This window comes from Xenopus laevis, chromosome 8L (assembly GCF_017654675.1).
Source record: "Xenopus laevis strain J_2021 chromosome 8L, Xenopus_laevis_v10.1, whole genome shotgun sequence".
NCBI lineage: Eukaryota > Metazoa > Chordata > Amphibia > Anura > Pipidae > Xenopus > Xenopus laevis.
Genome location: NC_054385.1, coordinates 115,596,450 through 115,617,660, shown reverse-complemented (window position 1 = coordinate 115,617,660; position 21,211 = coordinate 115,596,450). Strand labels below are relative to the sequence as shown.

General features: G+C 37.2%; 1 protein-coding gene across 1 annotated transcript; it reads left to right on the top strand.

Annotated features, from left to right (window-relative positions):
• Positions 1-2,662: 2,662 nt before the first annotated feature.
• On the top strand, positions 2,663-14,212 carry LOC108699036 (extracellular calcium-sensing receptor). Its single transcript, XM_018230894.2, has 5 exons — positions 2,663-2,920; positions 4,104-4,946; positions 6,366-6,593; positions 7,596-7,719; positions 13,290-14,212. The coding sequence occupies exons 1-5, from the start codon at positions 2,663-2,665 to the stop codon at positions 14,210-14,212; spliced, it is 2,376 nt and encodes a 791-aa protein (XP_018086383.2).
• The last annotated feature ends 6,999 nt before the right edge of the window (positions 14,213-21,211 follow it).

Sequence of the window (21,211 nt, the reverse complement as noted above, 5' to 3'; positions counted from 1 at the left end):
AGGAAATTAAGTTGATAGCAGCTGCATTCATTTGGTATTAGTATTGTATATTATTCCCCAGAGAAGACTGGCAAAAGCTGTCCTGTGTAGACAAAAGTTTTCCCAAGAAATTATTTTAATCATGAGTTACTACTGTAAGATAATGTAATTATTATGATATTCATATTACAGTGGATGTCCTGTTAATTTAATTTAAATGATTATAATTTTGCTTTACCCACCCCATGAGGCTTCTAGATCAGTGTTCCAATATAAAACCATAAGTAAATCTCTCTCTCTGCATTTCTACTTTGGTTTTCCCAAAAATGAAAATAAGAGAAGATCTTCAGGTTATATAGAAAATGTGCCTCTATTCTTTACAGTTACAGAAGTCTGCTTCATCTGTCCACGGTGGAACTCCCTTACTAAATAACTGTTCTTTTTTATGAGGTAATATATTTTCTCAAGATCAAGCATTTTTAAAAGTTAGCTTCAGCAATCAGTTGTTAATTCGGTGCTTTCAAATTATTGTGCTTTAGATTTAATGTGCATGTTTTTCCAAGAAAACTATTCTCTCCGAATATGGAAAGATAAATATATTTATGTGCTTAATGGCAGCTTTCATAAAAACAAAATGAGATAGATTTATACGCAAAACATTTATTACAATTATTGATTGAAATAATAATGAATTTTGATAGACTAGAACTTAAGCTAAATTGACTGGTATTTTGTGACAATTCCAGAAGACATGTATTTGCAGGGATATAGATCAGATAGGGGTATAGGTCAGATTTTACCCAATTATAAAATCTGGTGGTAAAATGCAGAAAATCAGGAGCTTTTTCATAAGTAACAATTTTTAAGTATTATGGGCATGGACAATGGCTATGAGATTGAATGTCTGAGAAGATGGCTTGATAAGACTTGAAAGACTGAATGGCTACAAATGAGTAAACTAATGACAATGCTCCGAATCCATAATTTTAGGAATCAGTCAATCCGTTTAAAAACAAAATCTGAAGACTAATTTGCATATGCAAAATTGACACAAAAATGTCAGCAGAGTTCTAAAGTTAAATAATACTCAAAGTCTACATTTTGGTAGACACCAAAACCTCTGAATCTGAATGTTGTCCTGATTCAAATTCTTTATATTATCCATGTAGATGGATGTATTGTGGGAAAAAGAGAACTTTTTCTACTGAATATGTTCAAACTGCATTTCTTAACAATTTGTTTTTACTACAAATACTTTCAAAATTACTTTAATTGGGTTTGCTAATGGAAAATAGAAATAAAATGTTAACACCCCAAATTAAACCTTTGTTTTTGTGTTTGGTAGTTGTTGTGTGTATATTTCCCTTTGTCTTTTCACCACCATCCGTTTGTTGATCTGTCAAGCTATTCAGTCCTAGGCAGCGCCTAATCCTGTCATTCACCAGTGACTTCATTGTGTCTTATATATAACAAATGACATATTATAGAAAATTAAGGAAGAATAAGAATGTTTGTAGTAATGTTCTTTTTGGTGATGGGATACCAAAAATAATCTATGAGCACATCTGCACTTTATCATGTTCTTTATCATGTTCTTGCTACTGTCATATCACAATGATAAACCCATCATGTCTGACGTTTACAATTATTTACTTAACATATTACATCTGCTGAATGTGAACTGTCTTGTCCTGTCCCTGCGCTATGCTGTCCTGTCTTGCAGGAGTTGCATATTATTGCACTTGCACTTTTTTTCAGTTGTCCGGTACATCTATGTTGTGTGTTACACCATGGTCCTAGAGGAACGTTGTTTCGTTTCACTGTGTACTGTACAAACGTATATGGATGAAACGTCAATAAACTCGCTCTTGACTCTTGACTCTTGAATCAAGCTTTCAAAATTTAAAATTACATCTCTTGGTCATAATATATTCCATATGTTTACCAGAGATAGATGGGGTATTGCTTATCATGCATACCCAAACAGTCAAGCCTACTTTGTATGCCACAGCAACTGACCACACTACTGTGCTAGCGACATTACTTGGCTACATAGGGATTCATTTCAAACACAATTGTTTTTTAAAAACTGTTAACATTTTTGTATTTTTCCACAATTAAACAAAACCATTAGGAAATGTACATAGTGTTGCATTTAATAGCACAGTAAACAGCAATATCTCTGAAAGCCATGCCATTAACATGTATTTATTTCCACTACACAAGTTTTATGGAATCTAAACTCCTTATCATATGTTCACTATAAAAAGTCTCAGTTTTTCTTGTAGTTGGCTTCCATACAAAACACCAGCAAACAAAATGAACATGTATCTGACTTACATCTACCTTTGCCACCTGTACTTATTCCTAATGATGTCATGGTATAAATATGGTGGATGTGAAACTACATTAGATAAATGCAGACTGGCCACTGAAGACATTATTGGCTATTCAGTGGCTGGAGATGTTACCCTGGGTGGCCTCTTTTCTGTCCACGTGGAAGCAACACATCCTGTATTAACCTATAGAGAATGTCCACAGCCTTTTATATGTAGCAGGTATGTTTTTCTAATGTTAGTTATAGCATTTAGTATAACATAAAAAAAATAAAGCTGTTGAACTAACAGAGACTTTGCAATTTTTATTTAGGTTTCACATCAGATATTATCGCTTCCTTCTTGCAATGGTATTTGCAATACTGAAAATAAATGCATCAAATGAACTTCTGCCCAATATAACACTGGGCTTCAAACTCTATGATTCATGTTACAGTGAACTACTATCATTAATGGGAGCAACACGGATTTTGTCAGGGAAAAAGATTGGAGTACCAAATTTTAACTGCAACAAGGATATCATGCCATTGGCTATTATTGGTGACCTGACCTCTAAGGCCTCCGTGCCCCTAGCGAGGATCTTGGGATTAAACAGATATCCACAGGTACATAACACCTTGGCAGTAATGTTAATGTTTTGCCAAATGACAAAAAGTAAAAAATGCAGGATCACAGAAATGCAATTAAATATATATATATATATATATATATATATATATATATATATATATATATATATATATATATATATATATATATATATATATATATATATATTGTGGTAGAGTGACTAGGAAAAAGTGTAAAAAGGTCACTCTAGCCTTTAATTTTTCCCCAGGTACTGAGATAGGCTCTAGGAAGGGAGTTGTAAAATCCATTCTCTGTTTAAAGACTTTAGTAGCCAGGGACTCCATTCCGCAGATCCAGTCCGGACATTGGAGTTCACCTTCCACAGGAAAGCTGTCCTGTGGAAAGACTATTTAAAGTTAATTGGAATGGTGGAGTGTGTCTCTCAGCAGGGCACAGCAGGTAGGAGACCTGGCTGTGTAATAACTCCCAGAGGAGCTGGGAGTGCTGCCTGTGACTGTCTGAAGCGGAAAGTGACCAGGACCGTGAGTGGGTCAAGTTGGTGAGTCTGGCTATGAGAGTAAAGGAAGCCAGGAAAGAGTCCTGTGAGTACAGGGTGAGCCAAACAATACTGGTCGTCCACAAGGGGCCCATCTAGTCAGGGACTGCTTCAAAGTGTGAAGTTAGTGCCCAGTGGGCAAGGTTTTTATTTTATGGTTTATGTTTTTTTGCTACAATGTTCACCCCTGTGCAAAATTGACTGTTTGTTTAAAAGTGGGAAAATAAACTGTGTTTTCCTTGAAGAGCCGTGTGACACTGTCCAATTGCTCCTTTGCCCTATGCTGCCTGCCCACCATTGACTAATCCCCCCAAAATTTACATGTGCAAGCTGCCAGTTTGCCACAATATATATATATACTGTATATATTATATTTATTGTTTCAAAATACAAGTGTATATTTAAAATCTGATTCATACAGTATATATTGATATACAGTGTATATCTTTCAGAAGTTATTCAGTTCAAATCGTTATTCTCCTGATTTATAGTCGTATTTAACATGAGGTTTATTCTTAGTCTTATTTCTGGCAGCAATGTTAGCTGAAGGTTGAAAAGAATATGATTTTTTTGTATGGCTAACAAGTATAAATAAAGTATAAATAACAGTTGTGTGCAGGAGAAAACGGTTGTTCTATATATATTTTATTATTTTTCAACAGGTTAGCTATGCTTCAGGCCAAGCTTTACTGAGTGATAAAATACAGTTCCCATCCTTCCTCAGGACAATGTATAATGGTGACTATGAATGTTTTGCCATTGCTCAATTGGTTAAGTACTTTAACTGGACATGGGTGGGTATGATATACTCAAATAATGACTTGGGCAGGTCAGGTGCTCAGCTGTTAACTAGAGAAATAGAGAAAAATGGTGGATGCATTGCATTCCAGGAGACACTTCCTATAAGCAGCTCCATGGAATCAGTCTACCGTATCACTGGTGTTGTCAAGAGATCCAGAGCAACAGTGATTATCTTATGTTGCACCATAGAAAACCTTGTCTCTTTAATGGAAGAGGCTTCTTTTCGCAATATCACTGACAAAGTCTGGGTGGGGACATCTGGCTGGTTCATTACTTCTGATTTTCCTAGAAGAGACATTTTAACAACCTTAAATGGGAGCTTTGGAATAGCGGCTCAAAATGGAAAAATACCAGGCTTTAAGGAATTTCTTTATAACATTCATCCTTCTTTGTTTTTAAATGATCCTTTCATGAAGACATTTTGGGAGAATGCTTTTCACTGTGTTTGGCCACAAAATGATGCCTACAATAAAACATCTCCTGCACTGCTTAAAGAAGATATTGTTTGGTGCACAGGAAAGGAGAAATTGAACAATATTGATGTAAATATATATGATGTCTACAACTTTAAATATACATACAAAGTGCATAACGCTGTCTTTGCAGTAGCTCATGCTTTGCACCAGATGAAGATCTGTGTTTCAGGAAAAGGTCCTTTCAAAAATGGATCTTGCGCTGATATTTATAATCATCAACCTTGGCAGGTGCGGTATGTTTAAAAAAATCATAGTTAAATAAAATGTGAAACCACTGACAATAGAAAACAGCCTCTGCACCCATTACTAAATAGATGTCTCAATTCATTATACAGTATCTTTTCTGGAGTTGATTTCTGTGAGCAGAACTGTGCATCTGATATTATAAAATTAGCAAACTGATCAAATTTAATATCATTTTAAAAAAGCATAATAATAAACTGAACTATGAAGGTTTTACAAGTGTCAAACCCCACATTAGTCAGTTTTGTTACCTTTCTATTTGAAACAACTGAATTTAACCAGTACCTCCAAAAACTAGGACTGCATGTAGATATTGGACACTTTTAAACAGCAGAGAAAAGTGAGTGATTTGTGATATTAATTAGAGCAGTGATCCTAACCAATGACTTGTGAGAAATATGTTTCTTTCCAACCTGTTGGATGTTGCTCCCAGTGGCTTCAAAGCAGGTGCTCTGTTTTGAATTTCTGGATGGGGTCAAGTTTTGGTTGCACAAAAAACAAGTGTACTGCCAAACAGAGCCTCCTGTAGGCTGTTAGTACACATAAGGGCTACCATTAGTCAATTACAGCCCATAATTGGCAGCCCCAGGAAATATTTGCATAATTCTGTTGCTCTCCAACTTTTTTTTACATTTGAATATGGCTCATGGGTAAAAAAGGTTGTGAATCCCTGAGTTAAAGGTTAAATATAGATTATTTTACAGTAGTGGTCATCTCAACACAAAATTTTTGAACCTAAACGGGGTTATTTATCTAAATACGAATTTTTCTGATTATTTAATTTAAAAAAGTCCTACCAAACTAGAATCCATTATTTGACCTTATTTATTATTTAAAAAGTTTGATTTAATTACATATGGGTAAAACTCGATAAAATCGAGCGAAAACCCAAATCATACAATTTTTTTCCCCGAATTGCTCAATTTTTTTGGGCTTTTTTTCTGAAAAGCCCAAATTTTGGGCATTTTTGCCTGAAAAGCCTGAAATAGTCTGATTTGCATGCTAATTTTGACCAGTGACGCAGACCACAGAAACTTCCAAACAGTATAGGGACCTCTCCCATTGACTTATATACAACCTCGGCAGGTCTGAGATGGCAAATTTCTGATTTAGACTTTTTGCAATTAGTTTTTTTCCCCACTAAAAATTCGGAATTTGAGTTTTTAGCATTCATACTTTAATAAATAACCACCTTAATATGGATCTGTTATGACAAATGGTAGTTACTAAGAATGAGAAAAAGTTTACTATATGCTATCACAATTTAAAATGAATGAGGAACCTTTCAAGCATGTTATCCTAAAATGTGGAGATACAAAAATAACAACTATTTGGCTTCAAATGCAAATATGTTTTGTGATCCTTTGAAAAGACAAATTGTAAATGGTTAAATTTTCCTCCTAGCTGCTTCATTACATCAAGAAAGTTGTCTTCAATAACACAGCAGGGGATCAAATATATTTTGATGAGAATGGGGATGTTCCTGTCTATGTGGATATCTTGAACTGGCAGTTGTTTCCTAATGGAAGTAATCAGTATGTCCATGTTGGTAGTTTTGATGCCAGCTCTCCCAAAGGCCAGGAACTTAATATTTGGCTAAACAAGATTTTATGGAAGGGAGGGCACAACAATGTGAGTATTTTTGTATATTTGCTGCATGAGTATATGCTATGAAAAAACACAATTCATAACCCAAAATGCATTCAAAGTTAATAATGTATTTATATATTCACTAGTTCAACTAGTGTTTTTCAACTGGTGTTTTTCATTTTAAAAATATGCTACTGAAGATAAGAGTAGTTCACAAGTCTTTAAACATTTTGTATGGACCTGAGTGGGCATTATAACATCATGAGACATAATATATATTCAATAGGGATGGGTGAATTTGACCCGTTTCATTTCGCCAAAAATGTCGCCAATGCCCATTAAAGTCTATAAGCGTCAAAAATATTTTGTCTCGCGGGGAAATTTTTTGACAGGCGTCTTTTTATTTTGATGCACAATGCCATACAAGTCTATGGGCGTCGAAAAAATTCGCCCATCCCTAATGTTCAATCAATATGAAAGTTTCAATCTAAAAAAAGGGAACTGAATGGGACTCATACTATTGTACCTTTCTTGTGGATGTAGGGGCAACAAGTAAAATCTAGGTAACAACATTTGTCATCAGTCATTTAATAATGTACTCCTGTAATATTTATTAAAATACCTTCGTAAATAACTTGGTAAAGTCTCCTCTTTCATTCTTGACTATAGGACTTTTTTTTTGAAGGCTTAGTTTTTATGATGGCCTTCCAACAGCATTATTTTCAACTTTTTCTGGCAGAACAGGCCATTATTTTTAAGTTTTTTTTTCTCTGACTGTAAATAAAACCTTTTTTATTATCCATCTACAGTAAATGAAAAAGAGTATCCATCTACAGTAAATGAAAAAGAGTATGGCAGGTTTACCTCTTTATGCTGTAGTAAATAGTACTTTTTGGTGATTATCATAGCACTTGTCAGCTCTAAAGCACTTATCAAATTATTTGTCAACTGAAAGACTGAATCAGTTTTATTTACAATTGAACTAAATTAAATGATGCCTGTTCTTATTTGTATATGTATAGTTAAACAACTGGCAATTTTTAGGTCCCTGCCTCAGTTTGCAGTAATCCATGTCCCAATGGTTACAGAAGAGCTGCACTTCAAGGACAGAAAGCCTGCTGCTTTGATTGTGTGCCATGTTCTGAAGGAGAGATTCTCAACCCATATGGTTTGTAATAATAATAATGTTTAATTAAAAACTAAGATAGTTAGCATGGGTTAACAAAATAGTCTAGATACAATCTAATTGTACATAGTATTAGTTTTAAATCAAAAAAGGCAAACAAGACCTGTGCGGATTTATAGACATAGGGGTAATGAATTCCTAGTATCATAAAAGTAATTATGGTATATTGAATACCATAATCAGGTTTTCTACTATTGATTTCTGAATAATAGAAAAAAATATTGTATGAAGCATAGCGATTGTGTTTAAATTCAGTGAAAGTAGAATCCTCACCAGCTCCCATGGACTGATTAACTTCTGCAACAACTGCATTCTTATAACGTCAATGCATACTGGGAGCACAAAGGCAATGCATACTGGGTGCACTTACTCTGCAAATGCCTTGTTGTCATTGTGTATGTTTTATTGATTGAATACAATTTACATTCTAAAGTAATGGCATTGGGCCCAAGATGGAAGATGGAAAAATCGGAGAAAGCAGAGAGAGACAGAGATAGAGAAATTGGGGGAGGGAGAGAGAGAGACAAATGGAAAAATCGAAGAAAGCAGAGAGAGACACAGATGGAAAAATCGGGGGAGGGAGATGGAAAAATCAGAGAAAGCAGAGAGAGACACAGATGGAAAAATCGGGGGAGGGAGATGGAAAAATCGGAGAAAGCAGAGAGAGAGACACTGATGAAAAAATCAGGGGAGGGAGACAGAGAGAATGATAGAAACATTGGGGAGGGAGAGAGAGATTGAGATGGAAAAAATTGGAGAAAGCAGAAAGAGACACAGATGGAGAAATTGGGGGAGGGAGATGGAAAAATCGGAGAAAGCAGAGAGACACAGATGGAAAAATCGTGGGAAGGGAGAGACAGATGAAAAAAATCAGAGAAAGCAGAGAGAGACACAGATAGAAAAATCGGAGAAAGCAGAGAGAGACACAGATGGAAAAATCGGGGGAGGGAGATGGAAAAATCGGAGAAAGCAGAGAGAGAGACAGAGATAGAGAAATTGGGGGAGAAAGAGAGAGAGAGAGAGAGAGAGAGAGACAAATGGAAAAATCGGAGAAAGCAGAGAGAGACACAGATGGAAAAATCGGGGGAGGGAGATGGAAAAATCGGAGACTGATGAAAAAAATCTAGACACTGATGAAAAAATCAGGGGAGGGAGACAGAGAGAATGATAGAAACATTGGGGAGGGAGAGAGAGATTGAGATGGAAAAAATTGGAGAAAGCAGAAAGAGACACAGATGGAGAAATTGGGGGAGGGAGATGGAAAAATCGGAGAAAGTAGAGAGAGACACAGATGGAAAAATCGGGGAAGGGAGAGACAGATGAAAAAAATCAGAGAAAGCAGAGAGAGACAGAGATAGAGAAATTGGGGGAGGGAGAGAGAGAGACAAATGGAAAAATCGGAGAAAGCAGAGAGAGACACAGATGGAAAAATCGGGGGAGGGAGATGGAAAAATCGGAGAAAGCAGAGAGAGACAGAGATAGAGAAATTGGGGGAGGGAGAGAGAGAGACAAATGGAAAAATCGGAGAAAGCAGAAAGAGACATGATGGAAAAATCGGGGAAGGAGATGGAAAAATCGGAGAAAGCAGAGAGAGAGACACTGATGAGAAAATCGGGGGAGGGAGACAGAGAGACTGATAGAAAAATTGGGGAGGGAGAGAGAGATTGAGATGGAGATGGAAAAATCAGAGAAAGCAGAGAGAGACACTGATGAAAAAATCCGGGGAGGGAGACAGAGAGACCGATGGAAAAATTGGAGAAAACAGAGTGAGACAGAGAGAGACTAAGCGCTAGTGGGTTAAGCACATGTTTTTGGCTGGAGAGTTTGGTGTTCAATCCCTAATGAAAGTTTTTTTTTACCTTCTTATTTGTATTAAAAAGTACACTTTTTAATATAATAAAATTGCAGCCCAATCCTTTTATATTAATATGCACAATACACACTGTGTCTCTCTCCCTCCACCAATTTTTCCAGCTAAAAAAAAAAAAAAACTTTCTTGGGGGATTGAACACAAAACTCTCAGGCCAAAAGCAACCACTTAACCCACTAGACCACCTCTGTACTATGTAAGTTGCTGAGCTCTTTCCTCCATTTGTAACTGATGTACTGTACTGTATATTTGAACGAATGGTATTAGCTAGCACTTAGTGACCTCTAGTGGCCGCTACTGGTATCTCATGCTGGTAAACACGATAAATGCAGAGAGGCAACGTAACACATCGCATTTTCTGCTGCTTATCTAGTGTTACAGCGCGATAAGCGTACAAAAGGAAGTGGCTGCATCTGTAGATGAGCTTCAATAGGGGACACTTTTTGCTCCAGCAACTCAGGAATCTCCTTGAAATGTTTGAAAATCAGGCAGGTGGTTGTTTTTTCATAGACAAATTGGGCAATGGAGATTATTAACCCTTTTAAGTGCCACAGAACGCAGAATCTATGTTCTGTGGAAAAATAACTTGAAACTTGCAGCACTTCCGGGTTCTGGAGCGGAGGAGCGGCTGTTTGAGCCGCTCGCTCCATTCCTCTTCGATCCCCTGCCACTAGGCAACGAGCAGAGCGGGGGATCGTGTGACCCATGGGGTGTGATCGCCCAGGGGCCCCAAAGCAGTAGCAGGCACGTGGTTTTTGTGTGCCCTGCTGCTGCAGCCTACACTGCGCCACCCAGCTCTGCCCCCACAGCACAGGGACATGGATGACATCGCAGATCTCTTCCTTGGTCCCCTCCAGATCGTCTGCAACAATCTTCAGCGACTTTTCCAGGTTAGTGCAACAATTACACACACAAACAATATAACACACTTATTACAGTAATACACACTTACATTCACACTTACACATACATTTTTGGGGATCGGGGGGGTCATTCACACTTACTGCACTCACACACACATGCACACGCACAAACATGCACATAACATGTAATTTACCAATTGTACATACACACACGCACATACATGGGATTGTGACTTTTTTTTTTCTAATTGCATTGTCTCTTTTTTGGCTGAAAAAATGTTTTATTGGCATTGCGAATAGCGTATTCACTAACCGTACTGTGCAATACTTTTTTTATGTTATTTCAGTGATTATATTGCATTGGGCATTTTGGTGCATTTTTAGCCGTTTTGTTGAATTTTTAGCCATTTTATTGAACTTGTAGCCAATACACTTGTCTGGAAGAATATTGGATTCGTCAGAATGTGTACTTTCAGAAAATATATGGTTTTCTAGGGTCTCTGTACTGTTAGGGGGTCTTATGTCGCATAATAGACATACCAGGTGCTTATATTGCAGCAGCCAGCGCATCAGCAGTGAAAATGTATAGACACTATTGTCATTTGGGGGTCTCTGTGCGCCACATAGTTTGGTATATATATGCATATTGGGCTTCAAAGTGTTCAGTAGACCCCTGTCATTCATATTTGGGATGTTTTATGCTGATACGTTACAAAATTTGGGGCATATAATGGGGTAAAATTCAAGCTTTTTGACGATTTTCAGAAATTTAAAAAAAACGTTACGTTCAGCATTGCTTTGCAGTTTGGCAGTTTGCAGTAGAAACACATATTTACCCATATTGGATTTGTCAGAATGTGTACTTTCTGAAAATATATGGTTTTCTAGGGTCTCTGTACTGTTAGGGGGTCTTATGTCACATAATACACTAACCGGGTGCCTATATTGCAGCAGCCAACACGTCAGCAGTGAAAATTTATATACACTATTGTCATTTGGGGGTCTCTGTTTGCCACATAGTTTTGTATATCTATGCATATTGGGCATCAAAGTGTTCAGTAGACCCCTGGCATTCATATTTTGGATGTTTTATGGTGTTATGTTACAATAATGGGGTAAAATGCAAGCTTTGTGACAATTTTCAGAGATTTTAAAAAAAAGCATTATGTTTAGCATAGCTTTGCGGTTTGGTAGTTTGCAGTAGAAATATGTATTTACTTGATTTAGATTCATCAGAATGTGTACTTTCAGAAAATATATGGTTTTCTAGGGTCTCCTCACTGTTAGGGGAGCACATAATACACATATCAGGTGCTTATATTTTGGTAGCCAGAGTGTCATACGTGAAAATTCATATACAATATTTGAACTTGGGGAGGGGGTCTTTGTATGCCACCTAGTTTGGTAAATCTATGCATATTGAGCATCAAACTGTTTAGTAGACCCCATGTTTATATTTAGGATGCTTTATGCTGGTAATGATACATGGACAATACGATGCTGGAAAGTTGGAGCTTTGAGGCAATTTTCAGGTATTTCACCAAAACTGCCAAATTTGGGAAAGCCTTGCGAGTTTGGAGCAGAAAGGCATGGGTACCCATTTTAGATTTTGTAGAATGTGTACTATCCAAAAGGTAAACATATATTTCTGTGTTTTTACCCCACAAAAATGCAGTCAACGTGTTGATTTTTCATTAGTTGAAGTTACCCACAGGACTATTTGTATGCGCTAACTTCATTTTGGGGTCTCTAAATGCCATATACTTTGGTAAACCTATGCTGAGTGGGCACCAAACTGTTTGGAGGACCCCTGGCAATCATAATTTGGTACGTAATGATACACAGGCGATATGATACTGGAAAGTTGAAGCATTGAGGCAATTTCACCAAAACTGACAATTTTGGGAAAGCCTTGCGACTGTAGTTTGGAGCAGAAAGGCATGGGTACCGATTTTACATTCGGTAGAATGTTTACTTTCCAAAAATATATAGTTTTGGGTGGTAAACATATATTTCTGTGTTTTTACCCCCCTGGCAATCATATTTCAGGTACCGAATATAGTGTGGGATTTGCAGAGCAGCAAAATAAAAACCTTCAAGTGATTTTTCCGAATTTTTAATATAAAAATCGCTATGTTCAGACAAGCTTTGATGTTTGGTAGTTAGGAGTAGAGATTCCATTTTGGAATCAGCAGAATGTGTACTTTTCAAAAATTCCAGCGAATAAATTCGCAAAACGCCCGCGAAAATTCACCGAAAAATTCGCCGGTGTAGAAAAATTTTTTTCCAGTACAACGGACGCCGCCGTCAAAAACGAGACGCTGGCGCCATTTCGAAGATTTTTCACGCAAATTCACAAATTTTTCAGCGAAGCGAAACGGCGCAAAGTCGCCCATCACTAACTATGAAAAATGGTAATTTTTCTTTTTTTTTTTTTGAATTTAGCGCTATAAATTATTTTGCACAGGTGGAAATACATGAAAACTCAGGCAGATTTAGAAAGCTCAGTTTCTCTCGAAAAAAACTATGTATAATTTTCCTAGATAAACTACAGATTTCCCCTCAGACAATGCCCCTAAAATGAGAGAGCAGAAAATGTTTAAAAAACGGCTGGCATTTCGCGTAACCAAAATGTGAAATTCTGCTGGCACTTAAAGGGTTAAACTTGATTCTGATTATTCAACCAAAACAACTCCACAGCTGCACACACAGTCCATAACTTGCCCCTAACCACTCCTTCCCCAGCATTACAATTCAAAATGATAACTATCTTCCTCCACTCCCTATAGTATGTCTGTAACATATTTCTTCTGTTCTAGATGAGAGTGACTGTATCAAGTGTCCAGAAGACAAATGGCCTGACAGCAGAAAAAAAGAATGTCTCTCAAAGCTCATGCAGTTCCTTTCTTATGATGAGGCACTGGGTTTCTCTTTAGCTTGTATGTCAATCTTGTTTTGTCTCCTTACAATTTTTGTGTTGTGTCTGTTCACAATAAAAAGAAAGACCCCCATCGTAAAGGCAAATAACAGAGAGCTCAGTTACCTACTTCTCATCTCCCTTATGTTTGGCTTCATGTGTTCCTTGTTATTCATTGGTAGACCCAACCAGATCACATGTATGATACGCCGGGTCATATTTGCTGTCATCTTTTCACTGTGTGTTTCTGCCTTACTAGCAAAGACTATCACTGTCATAATGATATTTAGTGCTACAAATCCAGACAGTAAATTGAAAAAACTGGTGGGATTAAGAATTCCTATTTATATTGTCCCTGGGTGCACAATTATTCAGATAATTCTGTGCTCTGTTTGGTTGACAACAGCAGCTCCATTTGCAGAATTCAATATGGCAGCAGAAAAAGGAATAATAGTGATTGAGTGCAATGAAGGATCCAGGGTGTTGTTTACTTGTGTCTTGGGCTATATGGGTCTCTTAGCTACTATTAGTCTATCAGTTGCATTTCTGGCGAGGAAGCTCCCTGACACATTTAATGAGACCAAGTTCATTACATTCAGTATGTTGGTATTTGCCAGTGTTTGGGTGACATTTATACCCGCTTACCTCAGTACAAAGGGTAAACAGACAGTGGCAGTAGAAATATTTGCCATTCTCTCTTCAAGTGGTGGTTTTCTTGTTTGCATCTTTTTTCCAAAATGTTATATTATATTACTGCACCCAGAAATGAACAGCAGACAGAATTTCAAAGGGAGAAATACTACAACCCACAGAGTACCGAAATAAGACAATGAGCATCTTAACTTGCCCGTATTTTATAATAATTACATATATAAAGTGATACCCATATGCACAAACATAATGGATTCTGAAATATTCATATTAACAATTTGCATTATATATGAACATAGAGAGTTCTGTTTAGAGTGTTCTGTTTCATCGTGGTAACGTCATATATCTAAAGCATAAGAATAGTGAAGTGTGAGGAGTAATCTTATAGAATATTATATACTGTCTATGGTGTGTTTTGCAAAAAATAATACATTGAAGTAATGTAAGAAAATGTTCACTGTTCTGTTTTTTAGTTTTATTCTACAGCTTATATTAAAATTAAAAATGTTATATGAAATTCTGTCAGAAAAGCTGAATTGCTCAAAGGATTGACTTTAAGATAAACGCTTAGGAAGTTTTATTGAGGACTCAGTATATTTATATATACATTTATATTGTTATTATATAACAGAAAAACACAGAGCACTAGTTAAACATAAACAGAAATCAAATAAATGGAAAGTACAGTAGGAAAGAAGTGTCTCATATTAGGGACACCATTTTTATGCGAATACATTGCACATAAACAAATATATATCATTCTTTTCTAAAATCTACTCCGACCAAATTCGTACTGGTTATTTTCCCTTATTTATCAATACATTTTCCCAACAATTTCCAGTGCGGAAAATACCGTAACTCAGAGAAAAAAATTTGCCCAAAAATCATGAAATCTTCGGATTATTGCACGAAAGCCAGCGCAGATCAGGATATCTTCGGGACTTCTCCTGTTGGGTTTCTTGGTTATTCCGCACCTTCTAACCACCCATCACCACTGTTTAGAAGTCCTTTAATCTTATATCTGTTTTGTATCTGTTTTTTTTTTTTAAAAAAAAATTGAACGTTAGAAGCATATTACAGAAGTGGCATTACATCAAAATTCTAGCATATTTTGAAAGTTTTGGTTGTTCTGAAAAAAATGATATATCGTTTTCCTGGGCAAACCACAAGTTCCCTCCAGGAAAGGTTCTTAAAATGAAAGAGCACTTTCAGGGGAATGTAATAAAAGTCGCAAATAGCAAAACAATTCGCACCAATAAGACTAAAAATCCACATCTCACAATGTTATATTGTTCCTTAAACTGTTATTGCATTGCGAATTTTAATTGCGCATTGCGAATTTTAATTGCGCATTGCGAATTTTAATTGCGTACTCATAAGAAGTGCTTGAAGGTGTTGTAATCTTTTGGAGCAAACAACGACTTTTTCAGTAAGAAGTTTTATTACATTGACTGCGCATTGTCGCAAACTATAAAATTCGCAAACGGTCTTTCACAGTCAGAAGTAGTTTCCGGGCTCGCAAAAGCTATATTAAATTTGCACAAAGCAAAATTTGTTCGCGCAAAGGCATAACTTTTCACATTGCGATTAGTTTTCCCGTTAGCGATTTTTATTACATTCCCCCGTAAATGTTCAAAAACGGGCAATTAAAGTTTGCAAGTGACTAAATCAGCCGGTGGTGAAAGGGTGAAAATGAGCTTGCAGGATTTCTTGGACAAGTATAATATATCTAACCTACAATTGGTATAGATATTGGTATATATAGTTTACGTGAGTGTATGGACAGGTCGGTGTGAGTGTGTGTATGGATGTGCACTGGGTTACATATGGAGGGGTTGAACTTGATGGACTTTGGTTTTTTTTTCAACACAACTAAACTACAGATGAAGTCACTTTGGTTTATGTGTTTAAAACAGAATATCTAAATGCATTTTACCCACTTATCCCATTTCACACAGAAAATTGCGTCACAGCATCCCATCTAGTTAAAGAGTTCACCATTTGTGAACAAAGGTGCGTTGGCATGCTAATGAAAAGGTCAGATGCATTAAATTACTTTAGATGACTTTAGATAAGACAGTTTCTTCAGTTTATCTCGAGTAATGACACATTTAAAACACAAATCCAAGTGGCTTCATCAACAAGTTTATTGTTAACAATAAATCATCATACATTTACATATCAGCACCTTATTAACTATATAGGTACCAGTTACATAAGAGTGTAATTTCCAGGGATGCTAACAAAATAAAAAAATGCAGATATACAGGTGCCAGTCACATCTAATCACTTTTAAACAGTATATATATATATATATATATATATTTCGGAGAACAATAAGTGGGAGCATTCTCACAATGGACCAAAGTCCTGGGCCAATGAACCAGTACTTTCTTGCCACTCACTTAGTCCAAGCCTGAGAACAGGAGTAACACTGCCAACATTGCTCTGCACCTCTATAGGTGCTATGGAGAAAAAGTTAAGTTGTAGAAATAGTGAATAATTTTAGTAAATAAAGAGTTAAAGTCAACTAACCAGTACTGACTATAGATTCGAACTGAATCATACTCAGGCTCTTATATATTTAAGCATTATCATTTTTCTATAGGTTCCTGTTGTAGGCTTGGGCGAATTTGACCCATTTCACTTCGCCAAAAATTCGCCACCAGCAAAATGTCGGCCACACCCATTAAGGTCTATGGGCATAAAAAAAAATGGACTCGCGGCTTAATTTTTTTGATGCATGTCTTTTTTTGCCTTGCGACGCCATACAAGTGTAGGGGCATCATTTTTGTGGTGAAACAAGACGAAAAAATTCGCCCATCCCTACCCTGTCATAGTTTTCAGTGATCCATGTCCCAAAGGCTACAAAAAAGCTGCACTTCAAGGGACGAAGGCCTGCTGCTTTGATAATCTGCCATGTTCTGAAGGAGGGATTCTCAACCCATATGGTTTGTAATTATAGCACTGGGAGGCTCATTTGGAAGAAGCTAATAATGGAAGTCAGTGTTGACCACTCCCCTTTTTAAACCACACCTACTTTAAACTGCATACAAGTTACCACAAGAACTTTTAGGACTATAGCCACATTAATGGTGGTAGCACACCAAAAAAAAAGACTAAATGTGAACTTTTGAATACTCCGAAGAGGCAAAGAGCAGGAGGAAAGACCAAAGATCTGGAACAGGATTTATTCAGCAGCTGTCCAGTTTGTAATTTCAGCAATCCAATTGCTAGGATCCAAATTACCCTAGCAACCATGCATTGATTTGAATAAGTGCATGGAATATGGATATGAGGGCCTGAATTGAAAGATGAGTAACAAAATGTAGTAATAACTATAAGGGGCAGATTTATCAAGGGTTGAATTTCAAAGTAAAAAATACTTTGAAATTTGACTATCGATTTGAAATACTTCAACTTCGAATATAGAAGTAGAACTATCTTTTACCAAATTTGGCCATCGAACGATCGAAGTACAATCGCTCAATCGAACGATTAAATAGTTCGAATCGAACTATTTTAGCGTACGATATAACAATTTTACTTTGATGTGTGAAGACTTCGAAAAATGGTCTAGAAGATCCCCATAGGCTAACATAGCACTTCGGCAGGTTTAATTTTAAAAGTATTGAAGTCGAAGTTTTTTTTAAAGAGACAGTACTTCGATTATCGAATGGTCGAATATTTGAACGAAGTCTAAGTAAATTCGAAGTCGTAGTATCCTATTCGATGGTCGAAGTATCCAAAAAATTACTTAGAATTTCGATTTTTTTTTTTTCACTTCAAAAATTCCCTCAAATTCACTTCGACCCTTGATAAATCTGCCCCCAAATGTGTAGCTTTACAGAACATTTGTTTTATAGATGGGGTCAGTGACCCCCATTTGAGAGCATGAAAGAGTTAGAAAAAGTTATTTAAAAAACATAAAATTGCTTAGAATTAGCGATTCTATAACATACTAGAACTTAATTTAAAGGTGAACACACTCCTTTCCACCATCATCATTAGTGATGGGCGGAATTGCCCATTTTTGACGCCGGCGTCCGTTTTTTTTTTACGCCGGCGGGCAGTTTTCGCGGGCATTTTGTGAATTTATTCGCTGGCGGCGAATCGCGCAAATTCGCCGCAAATTCGTGCCTGGCGAATAAATTCACCCATCACTAATCACCATTGCTAAGGGGGGAGGGTGGAGGGTACAAAGGTAAAATGGTGACTGGTTCCTCCTGTTCTATCCCTTTCTCCTCCTTTCTGCCTCCAACCTATCCCCTTCCACACTACATTTTCTACAAGCCCTTGCCAGTTAACATCTTCCAGTCCTCTTCCTAGCCCCTTTCATGACCCCCTTATTTTTCATTTCCTTACAGGGACCCTGGAGGTTAAATCCTGCTCTCATATACATAATAAATAGAGATTTATACTCCTTCATAAAGAGAATTGTTAGTTTCAAGAACTACCTTAGCTGTGCCAAACACTCCCATAGACCTGAGCCAGCACCCCCAATGTTTTCTCCTATTTATTCCGGATAGTGATGGGCGAATTTGTGCCGTTTCGCGAAACGGCGAAAAATTCGCGAAACGGCGCCGGCTTCTCGTTTTTGATGCCGGCGCCCGTTTTTTCGACGCCGGCGCCCGTTTTTGACGCCGGCGTCCGTTTTTTCGAAAAAAATTTTTGATGCCGGCGATTTTTTTCCACGAATTTTCACGGGCGTTTCGCGAATTTATTCGCTGGCGGTGAATTCGCCGCAAATTCGCGCCTGATGAATAAATTCGCCCATCACTAATTCTGGACTCTCCTTGGGGCAAATTCACTATGCGCCGAAGCGCCTAACGCCAGCGTCAATTCGCTAGCATTGGGCATTTTCGTTACTTCGCAAATTCACTAACGGACGCTGGCATAACTTCGCTAGTGTAACTTCGCACCCTTACGCCTGGCGAATTTGTGCAACAGACGTAGCTACGCGAATTCACTAACGCACGCATTGTTCTGAACGCTACCTTTTACGCTAGACTTCCTTCGCCACCTCAGACCAGGCGAAGCACAATAGAGTAGATAGGGATTTCTTCAAAAAAAGTTAAATATTTTTCTAAGTCCCAAAAAATGCTGGCGTTTTTTTTATATTATGGGTGATAGGCTGAAAAAGATCGAAATTTGTTTTGGGGCTCCCCTCCTTCCCCCCCTACATTTCCTAACTCATGGCAACTTAACTATACAGTGGGCACATGTGTAGGGCAAAATAAAAATTTTATTTGATGTTTTGAAGGTTTCCCAGGCATTTGTAGTGCTGCTACATATTCCTCCATTGAAATTTGAATTTGGCGCTGTATGCAAATTAACCATGGCTAGCGTAACTTCGCTTAGCGAATCAACGCTAGTGCAACTTCGCAACCTTACGCTACCCCTGAGCGCAACTGCGGATTTTAGTGAATTTGCAAAGCGCTGGCGAAACTACGCCTGGCGAAGTGTGGCGAAGTGCGGCGAGGTTACGCCTGGCGCAACTACGAATCTTAGTGAATGTCCCACCTTGTGTGTTAAGTGTTTCAGTTATCCTGATCCTGGCAGATGTGACTGTGGTTGTGCTGACTCTTCTGAGAAAGGGGGAATATGAGCAATTAGTTGTTTCTGCACATAGGCCTCTTCTAACCTGTTTCAAAATCCTGGTCGGTTGATGATTTTTTTTTATTTTATTTATTTTGCTAGTGAAATATGCTTATATAGAATTTGACTCTCATTTGTCTCTCCGCCAATTTTAATTCAAATGTATTGCACATGAGATTCCAAATATGTGACTATATACCCAGTGTGTTCTATTAGTAGTATCTAAAAAAATATCTTCTGATAATAGTAGTCACTTAGCAAAATGAATTATCCTGTAGGAGCCTGTCACAATGAGGAACACGCTCATTTAACTTTACCACAAAGGAATCAATTGTTACGCCTGAATGGAAATTTAATTAAGTTTTTTTTACATAATAACAGTTTTGACATATAATTTATTTGAAATTATTATAATTGTCTTTATCAGTTTCAAAGGTGTCAGAGGCATGATTATATATAAAGCCTTAAGTAAACATCTCTGTGCATTTGAGCTTGTGGTTATTGCAAAAAGTGAACTTAAGACGGTGCCCACAAGGTTAGAGATTGATTCTCGCATTTATTGTAGCTGCATCATTCTGAGCATTTCAAACTACAATAAAACACCTTATCTGCAGAGCTGTTCTTTTCTGAGGTAAGACATTATTGCTAATTATATATATATATATATATATATATATATATATATATATATATATATATATATATATATATATATATATATATATATACAGTGAATAAAGTACCCCCTCTTGTAAAATATAAGGATATTATAAGTTACCGAGGCGTTTCATGACCATATAAAAACACGAGGCCGAAGGCCATAGAACTCCGAATTAACTTCTAATATCCTCATATTTTGCAACTGCGGGTACTTTATTTATTATAATACACAAATTTCAATGAGTCTTGTGACTGAAATGACATCAGAACTCACCGTTTATAACTGATGACATCAGAACTCACCGTTTATTAGGATATAATTTACAGGATAGTCATGGCTTTTGTGCATTATATATATATATAGATATACAACATATGACTTGGGCAGGGAAGCAACTTCCTTCCTCTTGTAAACAGGTTCAGACTGGGCTGACGGGACACCGGGAAAAACCTGGTGGGCCCGTCTCTTTTGGGCTGCCCCTGGCTCAGATTTGATCCCTGCACTCCCTCTCCCTGCAATTCCTCCCTGAACCTGGTTGTGCTGACGCATTGAAAAAAAGGAACGTGAATGCTTGCTCTGGGGAGCCTGTCAAGGTCATGTAGGAGTCAATGTCAGAGGTCCCTTGAACCATTTGAAGATATTAATAGCAGGAAATTGATTTGCTGGAACTGCACCCACAGAGAGCACATGTTCTACCGGTTGGCTAGCTTAGGGTGCTAGTCAGCCATCTGAATCATGATTCTCTCATGCTATGCTGGAGACCAAATTATTTCCATGAAATGTAAAAGAGTTAGTTCCCAAAAGAGAGAGCAGACAGACATTAAGGAGGTTATTTATTAAGGCTCGAGTTATGTTTTCCACACAAAAAATTGAGGTATTTATTTTTGGTCAAAAAAACTTTTTTTTTTTTAAAA